At 40.5% G+C, this 18,291-nt stretch overlaps 1 protein-coding gene across 1 annotated transcript in view; it reads right to left on the reverse strand.

The window, feature by feature from the left end:
• Positions 1-18,291, reverse strand: part of PCDH15 (protocadherin related 15) — a gene marked incomplete at its 5' end in the record, with an annotated part of 427,034 nt that overhangs the window by 329,233 nt on the left and 79,510 nt on the right. Inside the window, one exon of the mRNA XM_083364768.1 lies at positions 9,863-10,018. Within this exon, the coding sequence (XP_083220894.1) occupies positions 9,863-10,018 (156 nt within the window). The remainder of the gene's footprint in view (positions 1-9,862; positions 10,019-18,291) is intronic.

The raw sequence follows: 18,291 nt of genomic DNA on the forward strand, positions 1-18,291 counted from the left end.
ACCCAGATCGTGCATGGGTCTGTCTTGGATAGTACAAACCCATCCTGAACTAAAGATGGAAGAATCTGAGCTCCAGCAGGCCCAAATACCCACAGCCATTCTGTCTTGCTAGAGTTCTCCCCAACAGCCTCCAGACACTGGGATAGGACATCCACAACATTACTCAAACGGTCTGAGGTAGAGTGGTGGATATAAGGTTGGTGTCATCAGAGTATTGATATCTTATCCCAAACACAATACAGTGCTGCTCAATCTCCAAAGCCAGGCCAAAAGGATACCATGATGGTATGGAATGCCACTGAGAGAGTAAGAAGAACTAGGATGGATTCATTATCTCCATCCTGCTCCCATCAGAGCTCACCCATGAATGCGGGCAATGCCATCTCAGTCCCAAACTCTAGTCTGAACCCTGACCGAAAGTGGTCTAGATAATCTGCCTCATGCCAGATTCTCTGAAGCTGCCAGGTGACCACTCTCTCCACCACCTTCCCTAGAAAGGGAAGATTGGAGATTGGACAAAATCTCTCTCTCTCTGTATATGTGTGTATGCATTAGTGCTTTTTGGAACTGATGGTATTGCAAAATGGTTGCCATGTTTCTGGGTGGGAAAATATAAATGTATTCAGAAAATATTTCATTCAGTAGAAAGAAAACTGATGCTGTAGTTGCCCCGAACTTCATCAACTTATTGTCTCAACAGAAACTGCCTAAGTTGAAAGTGTACCTTTAGTTATTTGTTTGCTCTATGTATGTCTAGTTTTACTTTCCATTATTCAGAAAACGTCCTGTGTGCAGATTTTCAAAAAATGCCTTATTTAGCAAATACAACTTTTGCCCAGAAGCATATTTCTGCAGATGGAGCTCTTTTACCTGATACATAGGAAAAGGGAAAAAAAAAAAACACAACTGTGGAAAGGGAACTGATACAGAGCCACAAGGCAAGGCATTAGGAATATAGAAACATCTTTTCCATCAGCATTGCCTATCTGTGGATATACCTAGCAGAAGGCCTTCTAACGCTTCCAAACTTCATTATCTGAAACAAATAGTTTTAATGTGCAAAAATCACGTATTTATGCTTCGGAAAGTAACTGTCATATCCAGTGATGCAAATATCTAGAAAAGTTATTGTTAAGAGGCATATGCAAAAGTCACTACTGTACTGAAAGAAGACTTTGCATATATAGAAACCCAGGGCTATTCAGAAACTCAATAGAAGCTATGTTTCTTCCTCCAGTTTTAAAACCTCTTCCAGTTCAGACCCCTTTTACATATATTCAGCACGTAGTCTGAATAAATAAGAGGAGAGTATACAACCTTAATCTACTCCTTTGCCAACCTGCAACCTCCCTCTCTCTCTCTCTCTCTCTCTCTCTCTCTCTCTCTCTCTCTCTCTCTCTCTCTCTCTCTCTCTCTCTCTCTCTCTCTCTCCTCTTCTCTCTCTCTCCCCCCCTCTCTTCCCAACAGGCTTATGGAGTATATAGGAGGAGGAAGGTGTTTGCCTCCTAGAGGCATTTATTAAAATAATAAAAGGTGGATAAAAATAAATACACAAAATAGCACAACTTTTTTTACTAATAAAATATTGTACAATATATTGCAAACTAAGTTTCCCTTTGAATGGAAGAGAATATTGGGCACACGCGGACACGCACACACACAAACTATAAATACCCTAGAGTTTTGTCCTTTCTGAATACTTTAAAATAAGTAAATAAATAAGAAAAGGACTGTTATAGATCATTTGAGTGTTTTTTAAAATATATTCCTTAAACTCTCATCCAATTTGAAATCCAACATTAAGCAGTGTATTAACTTTAACAAGTAATTAATGATAAGTGTATGGAGCTATTATTGCATTTCAGCCAACCCACTGACACATCATATTAAGTATACACAATGTATAAATGAATGATAGTTTTATTGAAGTAAGGGTCTCTGTGAGTTCCCAACTATCCATCTGTTAAGTCATCCACTTTAGCAGAAAGCAACTTAGATGAGAAAAGAAAAAAATCGAACATATACAGTAGATTAAATGCCTGTTGCAATCCCCTCTCAATATCCCAACTAACCTCAAAATAATTCCTGATATCTCCTGGGCTCCCACCTCTATTTGCATAATTCCATATCAAAGCAAATTAGCCACTAAGAGAAGGATAAGGAAATATAGCCAAGTTCTTATCAACTAATTGAACTGACCGGTCTTTAGGGTAACAAATAATAATAAAATTTGGAGAGGCATCTTCTAGTTTTTAGTTAATCTGCAGCATCATAGAAAATAATTTGTAGTTACTTTTGAATGAACCAAGAAAATAAATAAAAACTACAGACCACGACTTGTCAGTACTAAAGCGGTTTTCTGTAATGAAGGCCAATAAAAATGTTAGAAGGTGTTATGTATTAAGCATGAGAAAGAAATTCTTACCCTTTTTCATTTGGGAGACTTCAGTAGAGGTGTAACGCATAATTGTTTTACAGATTGTCATCCTGCTAATGTCAGGAGCCTCAACGATGAAACCTTATTTCCTTTTTTCTTTCTCTCAAACTCTATAAAATTAATTCATCAGCTATTTGCCAAACTCTAAGCATTTCATAGGAATAACAGTATGTTTGTACTAAGTAGAGGACAGAAAGTAAACATAAAGTCAAATCAAGTCAAACACCATGCTCAAAATTCAACTTTTAACAATGCAAGACAATTCCATAACCATAGATTATGATCCAGCTCAAAAACTTGTTGAAGACCATATATTTAGTGATCATCTCCAAGGAACAGGTGAATCCAAAAGTCCCATTCTGGGCTGCTGTACTCATACACCTGCACCCCAACGACAACTTTCCAGGATGAAAGAATCCATAATATCTGTATCCAGTTATGCAAAAAAAGGGGGGGGGTTGCGTGGGGTAGGGCAGAGAAAATACCCATGAATAACCTTGAGGCCAAATTATGTAGCGTTTCATAATAGGTCGGTACAGAGTGTCCTTGACTTATAACCACAATAGGGACCAACATTTTGATTGTAAGTCATTATAGTCATAAGTTGAGGCAGTCACACGAGTGGATCCAATTTTTAAACTGTTTTTATAGTGATCCTTAAGGGAATCATGTGGTCATAAGTCCAATTCATGTGGTCTGAGTTATTGTCATTAAGACCTGATTATTTTCTGGCTCAATATCTATTTAACAATATTATGTTTGTTAAAGTAAGACTGACATTCTTCTTACCTATCCAAAACAATATTTCAAATATCGATGGGGAATCAAACTTTTAAAACAGCATGAAAAACAGGATATTGATTTATGAATGGATACTATTGTTATTTGTACAATATTAGTAAACTATGGCAAGGATGTTTATATATAACTTCGTATAAATCAATAGTAGCAAGAATTGTAACTGTGTAATGAGGGGAAAATGAAAAAAAATATGGGGAATAAAGGAGGATCAGGGAAAAAATACTGGATTGTGCAGTACTGAACAGATTTATATTGAAGAAGTTAATGTTAAATATGTGAACCCAGACAACACGTTGTTTACTAAGCACTAAAGACTGTAATTTTTAAAAACCAATAAAACATTTTAAAAAAAGAAACAATGGAGAGTCAATGAAATCATTTTTAAAGGGGAAAAAATAGGCACTTTTTCATGTATCACAAGTCTGTCCAACTTGTGGTTTGTTAAAGCTAATCCTAATCTTTCAGCTAAATTCTAACAATCAGTGGAAATCCACCAATCCAAGAGCCTTGGTGGAGCAGTGGGCTGATGCCTCCTTAAGTAACACCAGCTGCCTGCAATTAGTGCAGGTTTGCATCCCACTGTTCTGTACCAACCTGCTACCAGCCCTGCAGAAAAAGCAGGGACAACCCATTTACAAACGGCTTCTCTCTGCCTCCTTCCGAGGTGCCCCATTGCCTTCCTCTGTTTACTCCTGATTGACTGCCTCCTGCATCGGGCGTCCTTGAATAGGGCCAGCTGTGGGACATCTTCATCCACGCTGTCAGGCTCACACAGCTGGGTCTCCGTCGTGACCAGGTGGGAGGGGCCTGGCTGAGGGCTCTCATCAGCAAGATCTTCAACCCCCTCAGCAAGCTCTTCAACACCCCCCTCCTCCTCTGAGTCATCCGACCCAACTGCCGAACCCACAGGCTGACCCTGAATCACAACACCCACCAGGCTCAAGGTTGACTTAGCCTTCCATCCTTCCGAGGTAGGTAAAATGAGGACCCAGATTGTTGGGGGCAATAAGCTGACTTTGTAATAATGCCGCTTGGGAGTGTGTGTGAAAGCCCTAATAAGCAGGCATATACATAGAATGAAGGCTACTGCTAAGTTTGTAAAGCCGCCCTGAGTCTTCGGAGAAGGGCGGGATATAAATGGAATTAAAATAAAAATAAATAAAAAATTCTAGGTAGACAACTAGAATGAACGTCTTCAAACTTCTGTTCAACCACTTCTCAGGGCCCTGAATTTATTTTTACTTTGAAGATTACAGGTTGCAAGAAGATATTAAACATTAAACACGCCTACAAAGGATAATTAGCACTTAAATATAAATCACTTATAATAGTGTCTAATGTTAGTATTCCCTATCATCTTTATTTGGGTTCTGAAATAGGATTGAGCAATGGTTAGTATGTGTATGGTATCAGACAGCCCAGAACTGATGCAAAAGAATCCTGGAAATAAGTTCTGGAAACCACTGCCAAGACCACTTCAAAAACGGATTCATGTATTTGCCATGTATCGAGCTGTGTATTTTGCAACAACAACAAAAGAACAGGAACAACAATATTGTATGCGTTTTTGAAAATTAGACAATCTCCCAATATGGAAAACAATTCAGACACCTTCTATCCAATTGTTTATCTTTACAATAATTATACCCTGGCTAAAAACACCCATCAAGTTTGATTTAAGTCACCCACCACTCCTGTGATTGTTATTTTTTTGTAATTAAAGCAATGAATAATAGAAAAGGCCCCACAGCTTGGATCCACACATATATTATACCAATACATTATAACATCCTAGTTTCTTGGGAAGAACTCACTGTGAATGCCAATGCCTTCATTCCAGCTAAAAACCCACCAGCAGTGATTCCACATTGTTGTGTATATAATACAAATAGCACCTACTGAACAGAGTGAACAGCTTGCTTACAGAGCAGCAGTAGGGGTTACAGAAGAACTGGGTATTTAAAGAAAAGAAAAGAAAAGAAAAGAAAAGAAAAGAAAAGAAAAGAAAAGAAAAGAAAAGAAAAGCAAAAGCAAAAGCAAAAGCAAAATCATATTCATTTCCAAAGTAGAAGAGCATACTAGAGGCCACGGTAAAGAAATTAATATCAGATGCAAATAATTTAAAAAACACAAAAGAACAAAAATTAAAAAAAATGTAAGGATCAGGACAAGCCTAATAAAAATAATATTGGCCTCACACCAGAAAAACTGAAGAAATTTTGGAAATCTAAGAGCAACAAATGACAGCGATATCTGGGAGAATTGAGGCATGAATCATCCAATATAAGCAAAATCAGTTACTTCATTCAGACCAGAGGTGATTCTTTCAAACTAAATGGCAATTGAATTTCAGAAAATAGAAAACTAAACAAAAAGGAAACAACCCAGTGTTGGGAAGATTTATGAGAAATGTGTACATACTATAATAAAAGTGCTGGATGGATAAAAGATGAATTCAAGATGAATTTAGTAAAAATCAAATTGAAGACCTAATAACAACAGAAATTGTTAAATATCAAGTAAAAATGATTAAAAACTGGACATTTCCTGAAAATGATTGATTGCATTTTTTTTGGCTCAAATATCTGACTAGCTTACTTCCAACTACAGCTAAATAGTTTGCTGAAATATTGCATAAATGAGACATTAAAGGTAAAGGTTCCCCCGCACATGCGTGCTAGTTGTTTCCAACTCTAGGGGCCGGTGCTCATCTCCGTTTCAAAGCCGAAGAGCCAGCGCTTGTCCGAGGACGTCTCCGTGGTCATGTGGCTGGCATGACTAGACTCCAAAGGCGCACAGAACGCTGTTACCTTCCCACCATAGTGGTCCCTATTTTTCTACTTGCATTTTTACGTGCTTTCGAACTGCTAGGTTGGCAGAAGCTGGGACGAGTAACAGGCGGTCACTCTCTTACACGGCACTCGGGATTCGACCCGCCAAACTGCCGACCATCTGATCGACAAGCTCAGCGTCCTAACCCACTGAGCCATCACGTCCGTATTGCAAGATTAGAAGAGTTGTATTTCCTAACACCTGAGACTTCCTGGTTCTTATGAGATTTGGCAATAAAAGCTAGGAAGAAAAATCAGCTTACTATCAACTGGCAGGCAGAGCTACCATAACACACATCTAGTTGTCTCATGCTTTGGCTCTTTTCTCTTTTAAAGGTTGTGTGCAACTTTTTGCCACGAGGCTTTTTATCTTCCTGGATGTAAGTGTTCTTCAGCTTAAAGATAGAGCTTTTAAATACAGTTCTTTAATGTCTATGTAAAGCTTCTGGGTGAAATCCCTGGGAATTGGGATTCAGTGCCACCAGTATGCTGATGACATTCAGCTCTTTTTCTGCCTTTCACCAGTTAGGTATGATGGTGGAATTGAATCAATATTCTCTCTGTGTGGAGAGAGTTTCCTCCTTTAAATTTCTGGGACTCTACCTCTGTGAAGATCTGACCTGGAAAGTTAACACAACCCAGGTGGCTAGAAAGGCCCAATAGAGGCTTCACTTTCTTAGGGACTTGCAGAAGAACAGGGTAGAACAACAGCTAATGACCCTCTTTTACCGGTCTATTATAGAGAGCGTCCTCTTGTATGGTATTGTGGTTTGGTATGCTGGTCTGACAGCCGCGGATGGGAAAGTATTACAGAGGGTGGTGAGCACAGCACAAGACATTGTGGGCTGTCCCCTGACACCACTGGATGATCTCGCTAGGGCTTGCTGCCTTGGAAGAGTGAGGAAAATTCTCAGGGATGACTCACACCCTGGACGGTATTTCTTTACTCTCCTACCGTCGGGTAGGAGATATAGGAGTATAGCCAGCCACACCAACAGGCTGAAAAACAGCTTTTATCCGTGGGCTGTTAGGCTTTTAAACGGGATATAATCTCTGTGAACTTATGCAGAATTGACTTGGGAGGCCGGTGTGTGGTGTAGTTGGTTCAAATGGTGTGGTAGGATGGAGGGTTTGTTGTCACTGTGTGTTGGGGGGAGGGAGCACGGGGGGGAGGCTCAGCTAATCACAATGTACACATGTTGTACTTTGACAATAAAGGTTTATTATTATTATTTATTTGAATGCTGTAATGCAGGGGTGTCAAACTCAATTTCATTGAGGGCCGCATCAGCATTGCGGTTGCCCTCAGGGGGCCGGGTGGGTATGGCCAGGCTGGGCGTGGCCTACTGGGTGGGCGTGGCTAGAGTGCGTATGGCCTACTGGGTGGGTGTGGCCAGCTCTACATCGTTCGCATCAAGGGTGCCTATGGGGGCCCGGGCAGGAGTGGGGACAGATCTGAGGGTCTCTGGCAGAAGGAGGGTCTCCGGGCCAGGGCCAAGGCAGTGGGGGCCATTCCCTCACTGTTTCCAGGATGGCTTCATGGGCCACATGAAACCACTTCGCGGGCCGCATCTGGCCCCCGGGCCTTGTGTTTGACATGTCTGCTGTAATGGGAGCAAGGGAATCCAATATACTTTAGCCTCACCTGAGAAGTGAAAGTCCTGTGAATTGGGTCCAGAAATGGGTCCAGAAATGGGTATCTCTCTAATTCTAATGGGACTGCCTTTCTTTAAAGGGGCAGGCACAATGCCTGATACAGACAAATGCACCTGGCTTTGCAGCTGCAGCTTTTCCTGGCAACAGCTGGCTCCACCACACAAATCCATGCTGTGATAAATTTCCAGTACAGTGTTGCCTGATCCTGCACAGCTAATGGTGATTGTGGTACTAAACTGGTATATTTTAAATTTGTATTATTTATGGGCATTGTTTAATCATGTTTTAATAATTTTAATTTTAATTTTTGTATCTAACTTTTATGTATTGCCCTGTTCACCGCCCTGAGTCTCTTGAGAGAAGGGCGGTATATAAATTAAATTAATAAATAAATAAGAAATAAATAAGAAATACTCATTCAGAAACTGTAATAACAGTCCTAGAAAGAACAACAATCACTGCAAGATTTTTTTAATAACATCTCCCATATGATCTTCTTGGCCAATTCAATTTGATATGCATGCTTTCACCTTGTACCATACTATCTGAAGAAGCATTCCAGCTGAACTCACAGACCGGTCCTTTTGTAAAATGGAACAGAAAAGACGATAATATAGTTACACCTCAGTGTATGGGTCTCCATTTGGCCAATCTTGATGCAAGAGATAAAATATGAGTGTGGAGTTCACCCCACAGTCCACGGTTATGGATGCAGTCTGGAGAATTGACATACTTGGTGGCACTTATCTCTGAATCTGAATCTTAATTGCTCTCAATGACCAGTCCTTAAAACACTTGGATACATAAAATTGATATTGATTAGCTAATTAAGTAAGAATTTATTGTACATCTTAATATATTACATGACAAAATTTGGCTACATTATTTGAATTTACAGTAAAAGATTTAACTAGAATTCATCAGAGGGACCAGAATAAAATATTTAAATAGGTTTGGAATTAGCAGCTTTTATGTATGAATATGTTTGTATGTGTATATATGTGTATTTGTGTTTATGTGTGAATATCATACATATTTCCTAATGTTTACTGTATAATTTGCATTTTACAAAATCTAATGGCCACCAATCACTCATTTATGTTCTACGTTTCCTTAAATATCTATATCTATATCTATCTATATCTATCTATCTATATATCTATCTATATCTATATCTATATCTATCTATCTATCTATCTATCTATCTATCTATCTATCTATCTATCTATCTATCTATCTATAATGTTAAATGCTTGTTAACTATTTAGATTACCTTGCTAGGCCCCAAACATGGGACAAATCTTTATTTCCTGTTTCGGCCTAACCGAAGGCCATCCATAGGCAGTAGTCACAACAGTGACAGCTCATATTTGTGTAAATTTTAGATTGCTAACAAAGTCTCCCTTTAATTCTTTGTTAGCAATCTAAAATTTATATATATATATATATATATATATATATATATATATATATATATATATATATATATATATATATATATATTTAACATTTTATAGAGATCAATAATTTCTTGCTTTGGAAAATATATTAATTTTGCCTGTTCTAAAGATGTATCAGATAAAAGTAGTTCCAACAATAACGTTTGCAGTCAGAAGGTGTTTTTCTTTGTAGATTAATCCATGCCATCTTGGGCTGCTTATAAATCTAAATTTATATCTATTTACATCATTTGCTTAATTACATCATTTGTTAAGCAATGGCATAAATTGCCATGTAAATCAAATAATGATGCAAATGGTATGTTATGCCATTATGTAAATTCAGACTTAACCAATATTCGTGTCTGATACCTCTTTCTTCCCAAATGGTCTGTTAAATCAAGATTTCATCACATTTCTTTGTGATGAAATCTTTTTTTGTGGTACTATTTTATATAATTACGGCAACATGCTCTGGATGGGTAGGTTTGGATTTACTTGTTATTTAATTTGGGGATTCTGCTTGCAGCAAGTTTTTCAAAATTGAATGGAAATGAATAAATAACCTTAAGTGCTGCTTGTTACTTAAGCAAATAAAGCTGCTGTGTGCAAACACATTATGTTGTAAGCTATAATATATTAGAAAAAATGAAAACAAATAGCAATAATAACATGAATTTAAAAAAAAACAACCTCACCTCATTCACTGTGACATAGTACTGTTCTTGCTGGAATTTAGGAGAATTATCATTTCTATCCCTCACCACGATCCGAACTTCATGGTTGATAATAGTTCCTACTTTTCGATTAATACACTGGACTTGGACTACAATAGATTGAATGGACACTGGTGGCTGTGAAGGAGAAAAAAATAAAATTATAAGTACGTTAAAGTATTTTCCAAGTATGGATACCTATGGTGGGATGAAATCCTCTTAATTCCATCATGAGGAATAAAGCTAATTTAGTTCATTGGGCTTGTTTCCAAATCAGTATAAGTACAGGTAGTCCTCAACTTATGTCCACAATTAAGCCCAAAAATTCTGTTGCTAAGCGAGATATTTATTGAGTTTTGCCTCACTTATGACCTTTATTGTCAGTTGTTAAGTGTATCAATGCAGGTGTTAGTAACAAAGTTGTTAAGTGAATCTTGTTTCCCCATTGACTTTGACTGTCAGAAAGTTGCAAAAGGGGATCACATGACCCTGCAATTGTCATAAATATGAGTCAGTTGCCAAGTGTCTGATTTTTTATCACAAGACCATGGGGATGCTGCAATGGTCATAAGTGTGGGAAATGGTCATAAATCGCTTTTTTCAATACCGTAATAACTTCAAATGGTCACTAGAAGAACAGTTGTAAGTTGAGAACTACCTGTAATTAGTCCATAAAAGTTGCACTTGATATCATGATTGTCAGTATATTTCAGATGTAACTATTGTAGTGCAACTGATATTATATACCTATACAATATATTTTAATGTAAGGCAATCACTACAATAGTTCAGAAGCTTTAGGCTAAATCCTGACAAATGTCATGACCACATTTTGCCTTTAACTAATTGTCAAATAGTAAATTCAGATACAACAGATCTGCTTTTAAAGAATATAAGTGAGATCAATCTATCTTCTGTTTCATCAAACATTAATTGTATTAGAAGGCAAACTTGTCTTAAATCCACTGATGCTTAATATTATAGGAATAAAAGGGGGGGGACTAAGCAGAGTAAGACCTGATTATTATTTGAATAGGACATTTTGGGAAAGCCCAAGATTGTAGGCTAGGCTGAAAAATTGGGAGAAGGAAAACATACCAGAAGGTTGCTGAACTCCAAACAATATTTATCTTTCACTAGATCATATGAAGTAATGAATGCTGGTTATTGTAACTATGGCAATACTACTATGGTCATTAAATGTGAAAAATGGTAATAGGTCACTGTTTTCAGTGCTGTTGTAACTTCCAATGCTCGCTAAACAAATGGTTGTAAGTCAAGGATTACCTCTAGCATTGTTTATATTGTTTTGTGTGGATATATTACAGTACTTAACAAACCATGGCTTCAAGAGATTGGGTGTGTGTGTTAAAAAGAAAGTAAATTTTAGTGTAAAGCAACAAATAGAGTAGATTAGATCAGGACTTTCTATTACATATGAATAAAGAGAGTATGGTGTTAAGGGACAAACCATGTCAGTTTTTTCTTAAGCTTAACAAAACTTAAGTTTCTCTACGATAGAAATGCTATCACATAAAAAGCTGAAATTGTGGCAAGGAAAAAAAATATGGGGCCAGGTGAATCATTTGGTGAAAGTGCTGAAATGTTAAGCCTTAGGGTGTTAAAGTACACAAAATAGATTGACCATGTGAAAATAAGTTTTAAAACCAATGATGGATGGCTTTGGTAATTTTATAAATGGAGTGCAATCACTAAGGAACACTTTTGTCAACAAACCTTTGAATATGGAGGAGCAATGGAAGAGATACTCCCTTACAGGAAAAGCTTAAACAAACTCATCAATGATGAAGGTATCAAACTGTCAAAATTTACAATGCAAAAGAGACTGGTTTGTTCGAACATTGGATTCTCAAGAACATTCAGGCATTTAGATGTAAAAAAACCCAACAGGATGTAGATAGGCATGAAATGGATCCCATTGTTACTTTGTGCAAATGCCACTGCCTTGAATAGATTAACGTCAGTCATTGTTGGCAAGTCACATTATTCAGAAGTGTTAAAATGCATTACGCATCAACTGCCCCGCATGGATTCACAAACAATATGGTCTGTGTCAACACTTTTTTCAGGAACAGCTCTTCAATCACTTTGTTCCAGAAGTCAGAAGACTTTTAAATGAGATACTAAAAATATCAAGTGAAATACCATGGCTTTTCTTAGTCTGAACTATGTAATTATGGGGAAAAAATAATGTGTGTTTTTCTTGAGCCAGGGGCTCAAGAATTCTGGGAGTTGAAATCCATGAGTCATAAAAGAGTCAAGGTTGCATACCCTTGGTATAGCGATTTGGTAAAGCCATTTTACCAAATTAAAGAGTTTTTTTTTCCTTGAGGAAATGAATCTTGGTTGTGTCTAAGGTCAAATCTGATAAGGAAAGTGACATAAGATGGCCTTAAAAACTTTAGAACCTATAAGTTAAAGTTATCAATCTTCATTTTGCTACAACTTGGAAACCAGTCAAAAGTCTAGTAGTACAGCTGGTTAGCAAAATTTCTTTACAACATTGGCATGGACTTTTAATTTATTTATTGATATTAGGCCACACAACTCAAACTGTTACTTGGGGAAGTATAGAGCATTAAAATAAACAAACAATAACACCCCCCCCAAGAAAAATCCATCCCCAGAGCATATACTGCAAAATTCAGCATATACAATATATGTATGCAATATATGCAACATAGACAACACAAGAATGTAAAGTGTAAAATATAAGAGAGATTTGAAGTCAGTTATTACTATAGCATCATAGAGAAAACTGGCAAAGAGATAGCAAATGAAGATAACATCTTGGAGTTGCCAAAGGAAGATGGTTCCATGTTTTGACAGAAAGTGAGATAGCCATAAAAGCTTTTGTTGGAAGTTGAAGACAAAGAAGGAAGGAAGGTAGGTAGGTAGGTAGACAGACAGACAGATAGTTCCATGTTTTGACAGAAAGTGAGATGGCCATAGAAGCTTTTGTTGGAAGTTGAAAACAAGGTAGGTAGTTAGGTAGGTAGATAGATAGATAGATAGATAGATAGATAGATAGATAGATAGATAGATAGATAGATAGATAGATAGACAGACAGACAGATAGTTCAATGTTTTGACAGAAAGTGAGATAGCCATAGAAGCTTCTGTTGGAAGTTGAAGACAAAGAAGGTAAGTAGGTAGGTGGATAGATAGATAGATAGATAGATAGATAGATAGATAGATAGATAGATAGATAGATAGATAGATAGATAGATAGATAACCTTTATTGCCATTTTTTTACTGTGGGCACAATGACATACATTAAAAATGAAATTTAGTTGCTTGCTCTCAAAGTGTACACATACATAACACACAGTTAAACATAGTATATACAACATATGTATCAGTGATGGGATTCAAATATGTGAACAACCGGTTCTCTGTGTGGATGCCGCTTCCGGAAGTCCATTCTGGGCCTGGGCAACAAAAATTAGCTACCAGGTTTACCAAAGTGGTACGAACTGGCTGAATCCCACTACATATACTGTAAGTAACACATAAATATTAATCACTGGGGGAGTGGCTGTGGTTATGAGGGAGACCTTATGCCCGCAGGAGGCCACCGTTCCTCAGATAGTCGGGTGTGAATCTCTCTTATTGAGGTTTGGTCCTAGGGCACAGTTGGGCTTGCTTCTCGCGTACCTTTCGCCTAGTCGCGTAGCAGCAGCCCTGCCCGAGCTTCTCGATATCCTCTCAGGGCTGGTGATTGAGTTTCCTAAACTTATGGTTTTGGGAGACTTCAATCTACCATCCCTGGGAGGAGCATCTGAGTTAGCTCGGGAGTTCATGGCTTCCATGACGGCCATGGACCTGACGCAGGTAATTCATGGACCGACCCATGAGGGTGGCCACACCCTTGACTTGGTTTTCTTATCTGGTCGGTGGTTAAGATGATCTTGGTGGGGGCTCCCCAATTGTTATGCCCCTGTCATGGACCGATCATCATCTCCTGCGGCTGGTCTTCCGTTTTGCCACTCCCCACCGTGGGGTTGTTGAGCCAAGTAGATGGTTCCGCCCCAGGCGCTTAATGGACCCTGAGAGGTTTCAGGCAGCGCTGGGGGCCCCACCTGCCTCCCCAGCTCACAGCTCGGCGGATGCCTTAGTGGAGGCCTGGGAAAGGACGGCCACGGAGGCACTTGACCGAGTTGTACCCTTGCGGCCCCTGACCCGGCGCAGATCCCAATGGGCTCCATGGTTCTCTGCGGAGCTCCGGGAGATGAAGCGTCGGAGACGGGGCCTAGAGAGCGTCTGGAGGTCCAGCCGATCTGAATCCGACCGATTGCGACTAAGAACCCATATTAGGTCGTATCTCGCTACGATGAGGGTAGCGAGATCTAACTACTTCGCTGCCCTCATCGTGTCCGCAGATAATCGCCCGGCCGCCCTGTTTAGGGTGACCCGCTCCCTCCTTAACCAGGAGGTTAGTGGGGATCCCTTGCAGGGGCGTGCCGAGGAATTTAGTCAACATCTGTCGGACAAAATCGCTCGGATTCGGACCGGTTTGGACTCCGACTGGGCAGTATCGGACGATCAGGACACGAGTGATCTTGTCGATGTCATCTGGGAGGAGTTCGATCCTGTGACTCCGGAGGAAGTGGACAGGATCATGGGGAGGCTGAGCTCCACCACGTGTTTATTGGACCCGTGCCCTTCCTGGCTGGTTTATGCAGCCCGGGAGGGGACACGAGGCTGGTTCCAGGCGGTTTTAGCTGCTTCTTTGAGTGAGGGTAGTTTTCCCGCCGCCTTGAAAGAGGAGGTGGTGAGACCTCTCCTCAAAAAGCCTGCCTTGGATCCGGCTGTTTTGAATAACTTTCGTCCGGTCTCCAACCTTCGCTTCCTTGCGAAGGTTGTTGAGAGTGTGGTGGCGCACCAGCTCCCTCTGGTCCTGGATGAAGCGGATTATCTAGACCCGTACCAATCGGGCTTCAGGCCTGGGTACAGCACGGAGACGGCATTGGTCGCGCTGGTGAATGATCTCTGGAGGGCTCGGGACAGAGGATACTCCTCTGTTCAAGTCCTATTAGACCTCTCAGCAGCTTTCGATACCATCGACCATGGTATCTTGCTGCGGCGTCTCAGGGCATTGGCAGTGGGAGGCACGGTTCTTCAGTGGTTCTCCTCCTATCTCCTGGGACGCTCGCAGTCGGTGTTGACAGGGGGGCAGAGGTCGACCGCGAGACCTCTCGCTTGTGGAGTGCCTCAGGGGTCGGTCCACTCGCCCCTTCTGTTCAACATCTACATGAAACCGCTGGGTGAGATCATTCGTGGTTTTGGAGTTGGGTACCATCAGTATGCTGATGATACCCAACTTTTCATTTCGACCCCAAACCACCCCAGTGATGCCCTCGACGTGATGTCCCGGTGCCTGGAGGCGGTCCATGTCTGGATGGGGAGGAACAGGCTTCGTCTCAACCCTGACAAGACGGAGTGGCTGTGCGTACCGGCATCTCGGGATATTCAGGATATCCCATCCCTCATTATGGGAGGTGAGTCATTACCTCCTGTAGATAGGGCTCGCAACTTGGGAGTCCTCCTAGATTCACAGCTCTCTTTAGAAGACCATATTGTAGCTGTAACTAGGGGGGCGTTCGCCCAGGTTCGCCTGGTGCGCCAGTTGCGGCCCTATCTAGACCGGGATGCCTTGCGCACGGTCACTCATGCGCTCGTGACCTCTCGTCTTGATTACTGCAACGCTCTCTACATGGGGCTACCCTTGAAGACCACTCGGAGGCTCCAACTGGTACAGAATGCAGCCGCGAGAGTTGTATCGGGGGTCTCCCGATACTCCCGTGTTACACCTTTGCTCCGCGAGCTGCATTGGTTACCAGTTGTCTTCCGGGTGAGATTCAAGGTGTTGGTAATGACCTACAAAGCCCTCCATGGCATGGGTCCAGAATACCTTGGGGAGCACCTGCAGCCGGCGTCAACTTCCCTCCGCCCAGTACGCTCCCACAGAGAGGGCCTCCTCAGGGTGCCGCCAGTCAAAGAATGTCGACTGGTGACCCCCAGGGGGAGAGTGTTCTCTGTGGGTGCACCGGATTTATGGAACCATCTTTCGGTAGAGCTCCGGATGGCGCCCGATCTCCGCTCCTTCCGGCGCGACCTTAAAACCCATCTCTTTAACGAAGCGGGCCTGGCCTGATGGGACGGGGTGGGATTGTTACTATGATTTTAATTTTAAATTTGTATTATTATGGGCACTGTTTAATCATGTTTTAATAATTTTAATTTTTTGTATCTGCTTTTATGTATTGCCCTGTTAACCGCCCTGAGTCTCTTGAGAGAAGGGCGGTATATAAATTAAATTAATAAATAATAAATAAATAATAAATAATGGAAGGAGGAAGCTTTAGAGTTCACAAGGTTAATACTGTATGGAACAAGACTGTGACTGATTCTGGATGTTCTGCTTCAGATACCATGAAGCCTCCTCCCAGAAGGTAACAAGGGAAACAGGTTGTGAAGAGGGTGAGTAGTGTCCCAGACAAGCTTGCGGACCCTGTTCAAGCAACGGTTATATGCTCTGTCCTGGATGGAAGGGAATGAACTCCAAATAATTTTTTCTGCCATCCTCACCAATCTCTGCACTGCCTTTCTGTCTGAAGGTGAAGAAGGAAAAATGACAAGTCCCCCAAACAAAATGCCTATATTGAAATCACACCTGAAGGTCATAAAGTTCAGCCTTGCTATTTATCCTTCCAAATATTTATAAAGATAATCATATCTCTATATCTACATGGGGCTGCCTTGAGGACCACTCAGAGGCTTCAACTGGTGCAGAATGCAGCTGCACGAGTTGTGATGGGAGTTCCCCGATACTCTCCTGTGTAACACCTCTTCTCCGCGAGCTACATTGGCTTCCGGTTGCCTTCCGAGTGAGATTCAAGGTGCTGGTGATGACCTATAAAGCCCTAAATGGCTTGGGTCCGGATTATCTGAGGGAACACCTTCTGCCGGCATCAACTTCCCATCATCCTGTGCGCTCCCACAGGGAGGGCCTTCTTAGGGTACCGCCGGTAAAGGATTGCGGGCGGGTGACTCCCAGAGAGAGGGCCTTTTCTGTGGGTGCGCCTGCCCTCTGGAAGCAACTTCCGATGGAACTTAGATCTGCCTCCGACCTCCGCTCATTCCGCCGGGACCTGAAAACTTGGCTCTTTGAGCTGTCAGGCCTAGACTGAGGGGTTTTAATTGGGTTTTAATGTTTTAACTTTTAAATTTTGGGCTCTAAATTTAATTAACTGTTTTAATTAACTGTTTTAATTTTTTTAACTTTTGTATGGTATGGTTTTAATTGCCCTGTAAACCGCCCTGAGTCCTACGGGAATAGGGCGGTATATAAGTTAAATAAAATAAATAAATAAATAAATAAATAAATAAATAAATATAGAACTAGCACACTTCTGAGATTTAAATCCAAGTAGTCATGATGCCGAAATCCAGCATCTCAACAGAAGATGATTCCTATTCATTCCAATAGAACAGAATATATGTAGCTCAGGGTTGAAGTAAGAAGCCCTCGTTGTAATTTGAGCTTGGTTGTTGTCTTGCAGATGTTTCATTACCCATCTAGGTGAGATCATTGATGCCCTTTCTGTATTCTTCTCGGTCTGTGGTATGATTGTTTTCTTGGGTCTCTGTTACAAGTCTCGTAGTTTTAAAAGCTGCAAAAATTCTGATTAGCACTGTCTATGTTATAGTTTAGACTTGCCATTTCCTACAAGACCTTTCTGAAGGATGTTTGGGGTTTAACTTGAGCAATTTGATTAACAATATAGTTTTCCTTTCCAGCTTCTCTTGCCAATGTACTCTTGATGGTGGTTCTCAGCATTTTGTGTGTGTGCATGTTTTGGGGTCATGGTTTGCTCTTAAGATTATCTACAGAGTGCTGGTATTCATTTAGTCTGAGATGGGCACCCATGCTCATTTTACTATTTTGTTGAGCTATTTTCTAGGCAGCTGTGCAATTTATTGGAGATTTGTATCTGATTCTGGTGGACAAAACATACTATCATAGGCATTTGTGCAGAAAGAATAGTTCGTGCTTGGTGGAAGTTTGCTTATATGCAGTTTCTTCATGATGATGATGATGATGATGATGATGATGATGATGATGATGATTATCCTTATTCTCCATTAGGCCATCTGGAATCCTGTGATTGTTACCTTTCCTTGTTTCCCTATATTTCTGAACAAACTATTTTTAATAGCCAAAGATTTGGTGGCATTCCTCATTAAAAATGTTCCTGCATGAAAGACTGCCTAGTTGCACAGCTGCCTCTTCTATTTCAGGAGTGGGAACCAATTTATTAAAGTCTATGTTTAGGCAGAAAATTCAACCCATTTTCCTTTGTGTTTTTACTTTGGCTGACAGAAG

This window comes from Vipera ursinii (genome assembly GCF_947247035.1).
Source record: "Vipera ursinii genome assembly, chromosome: 5".
In the NCBI taxonomy this organism is placed as follows: Eukaryota; Metazoa; Chordata; class Lepidosauria; order Squamata; family Viperidae; genus Vipera; species Vipera ursinii.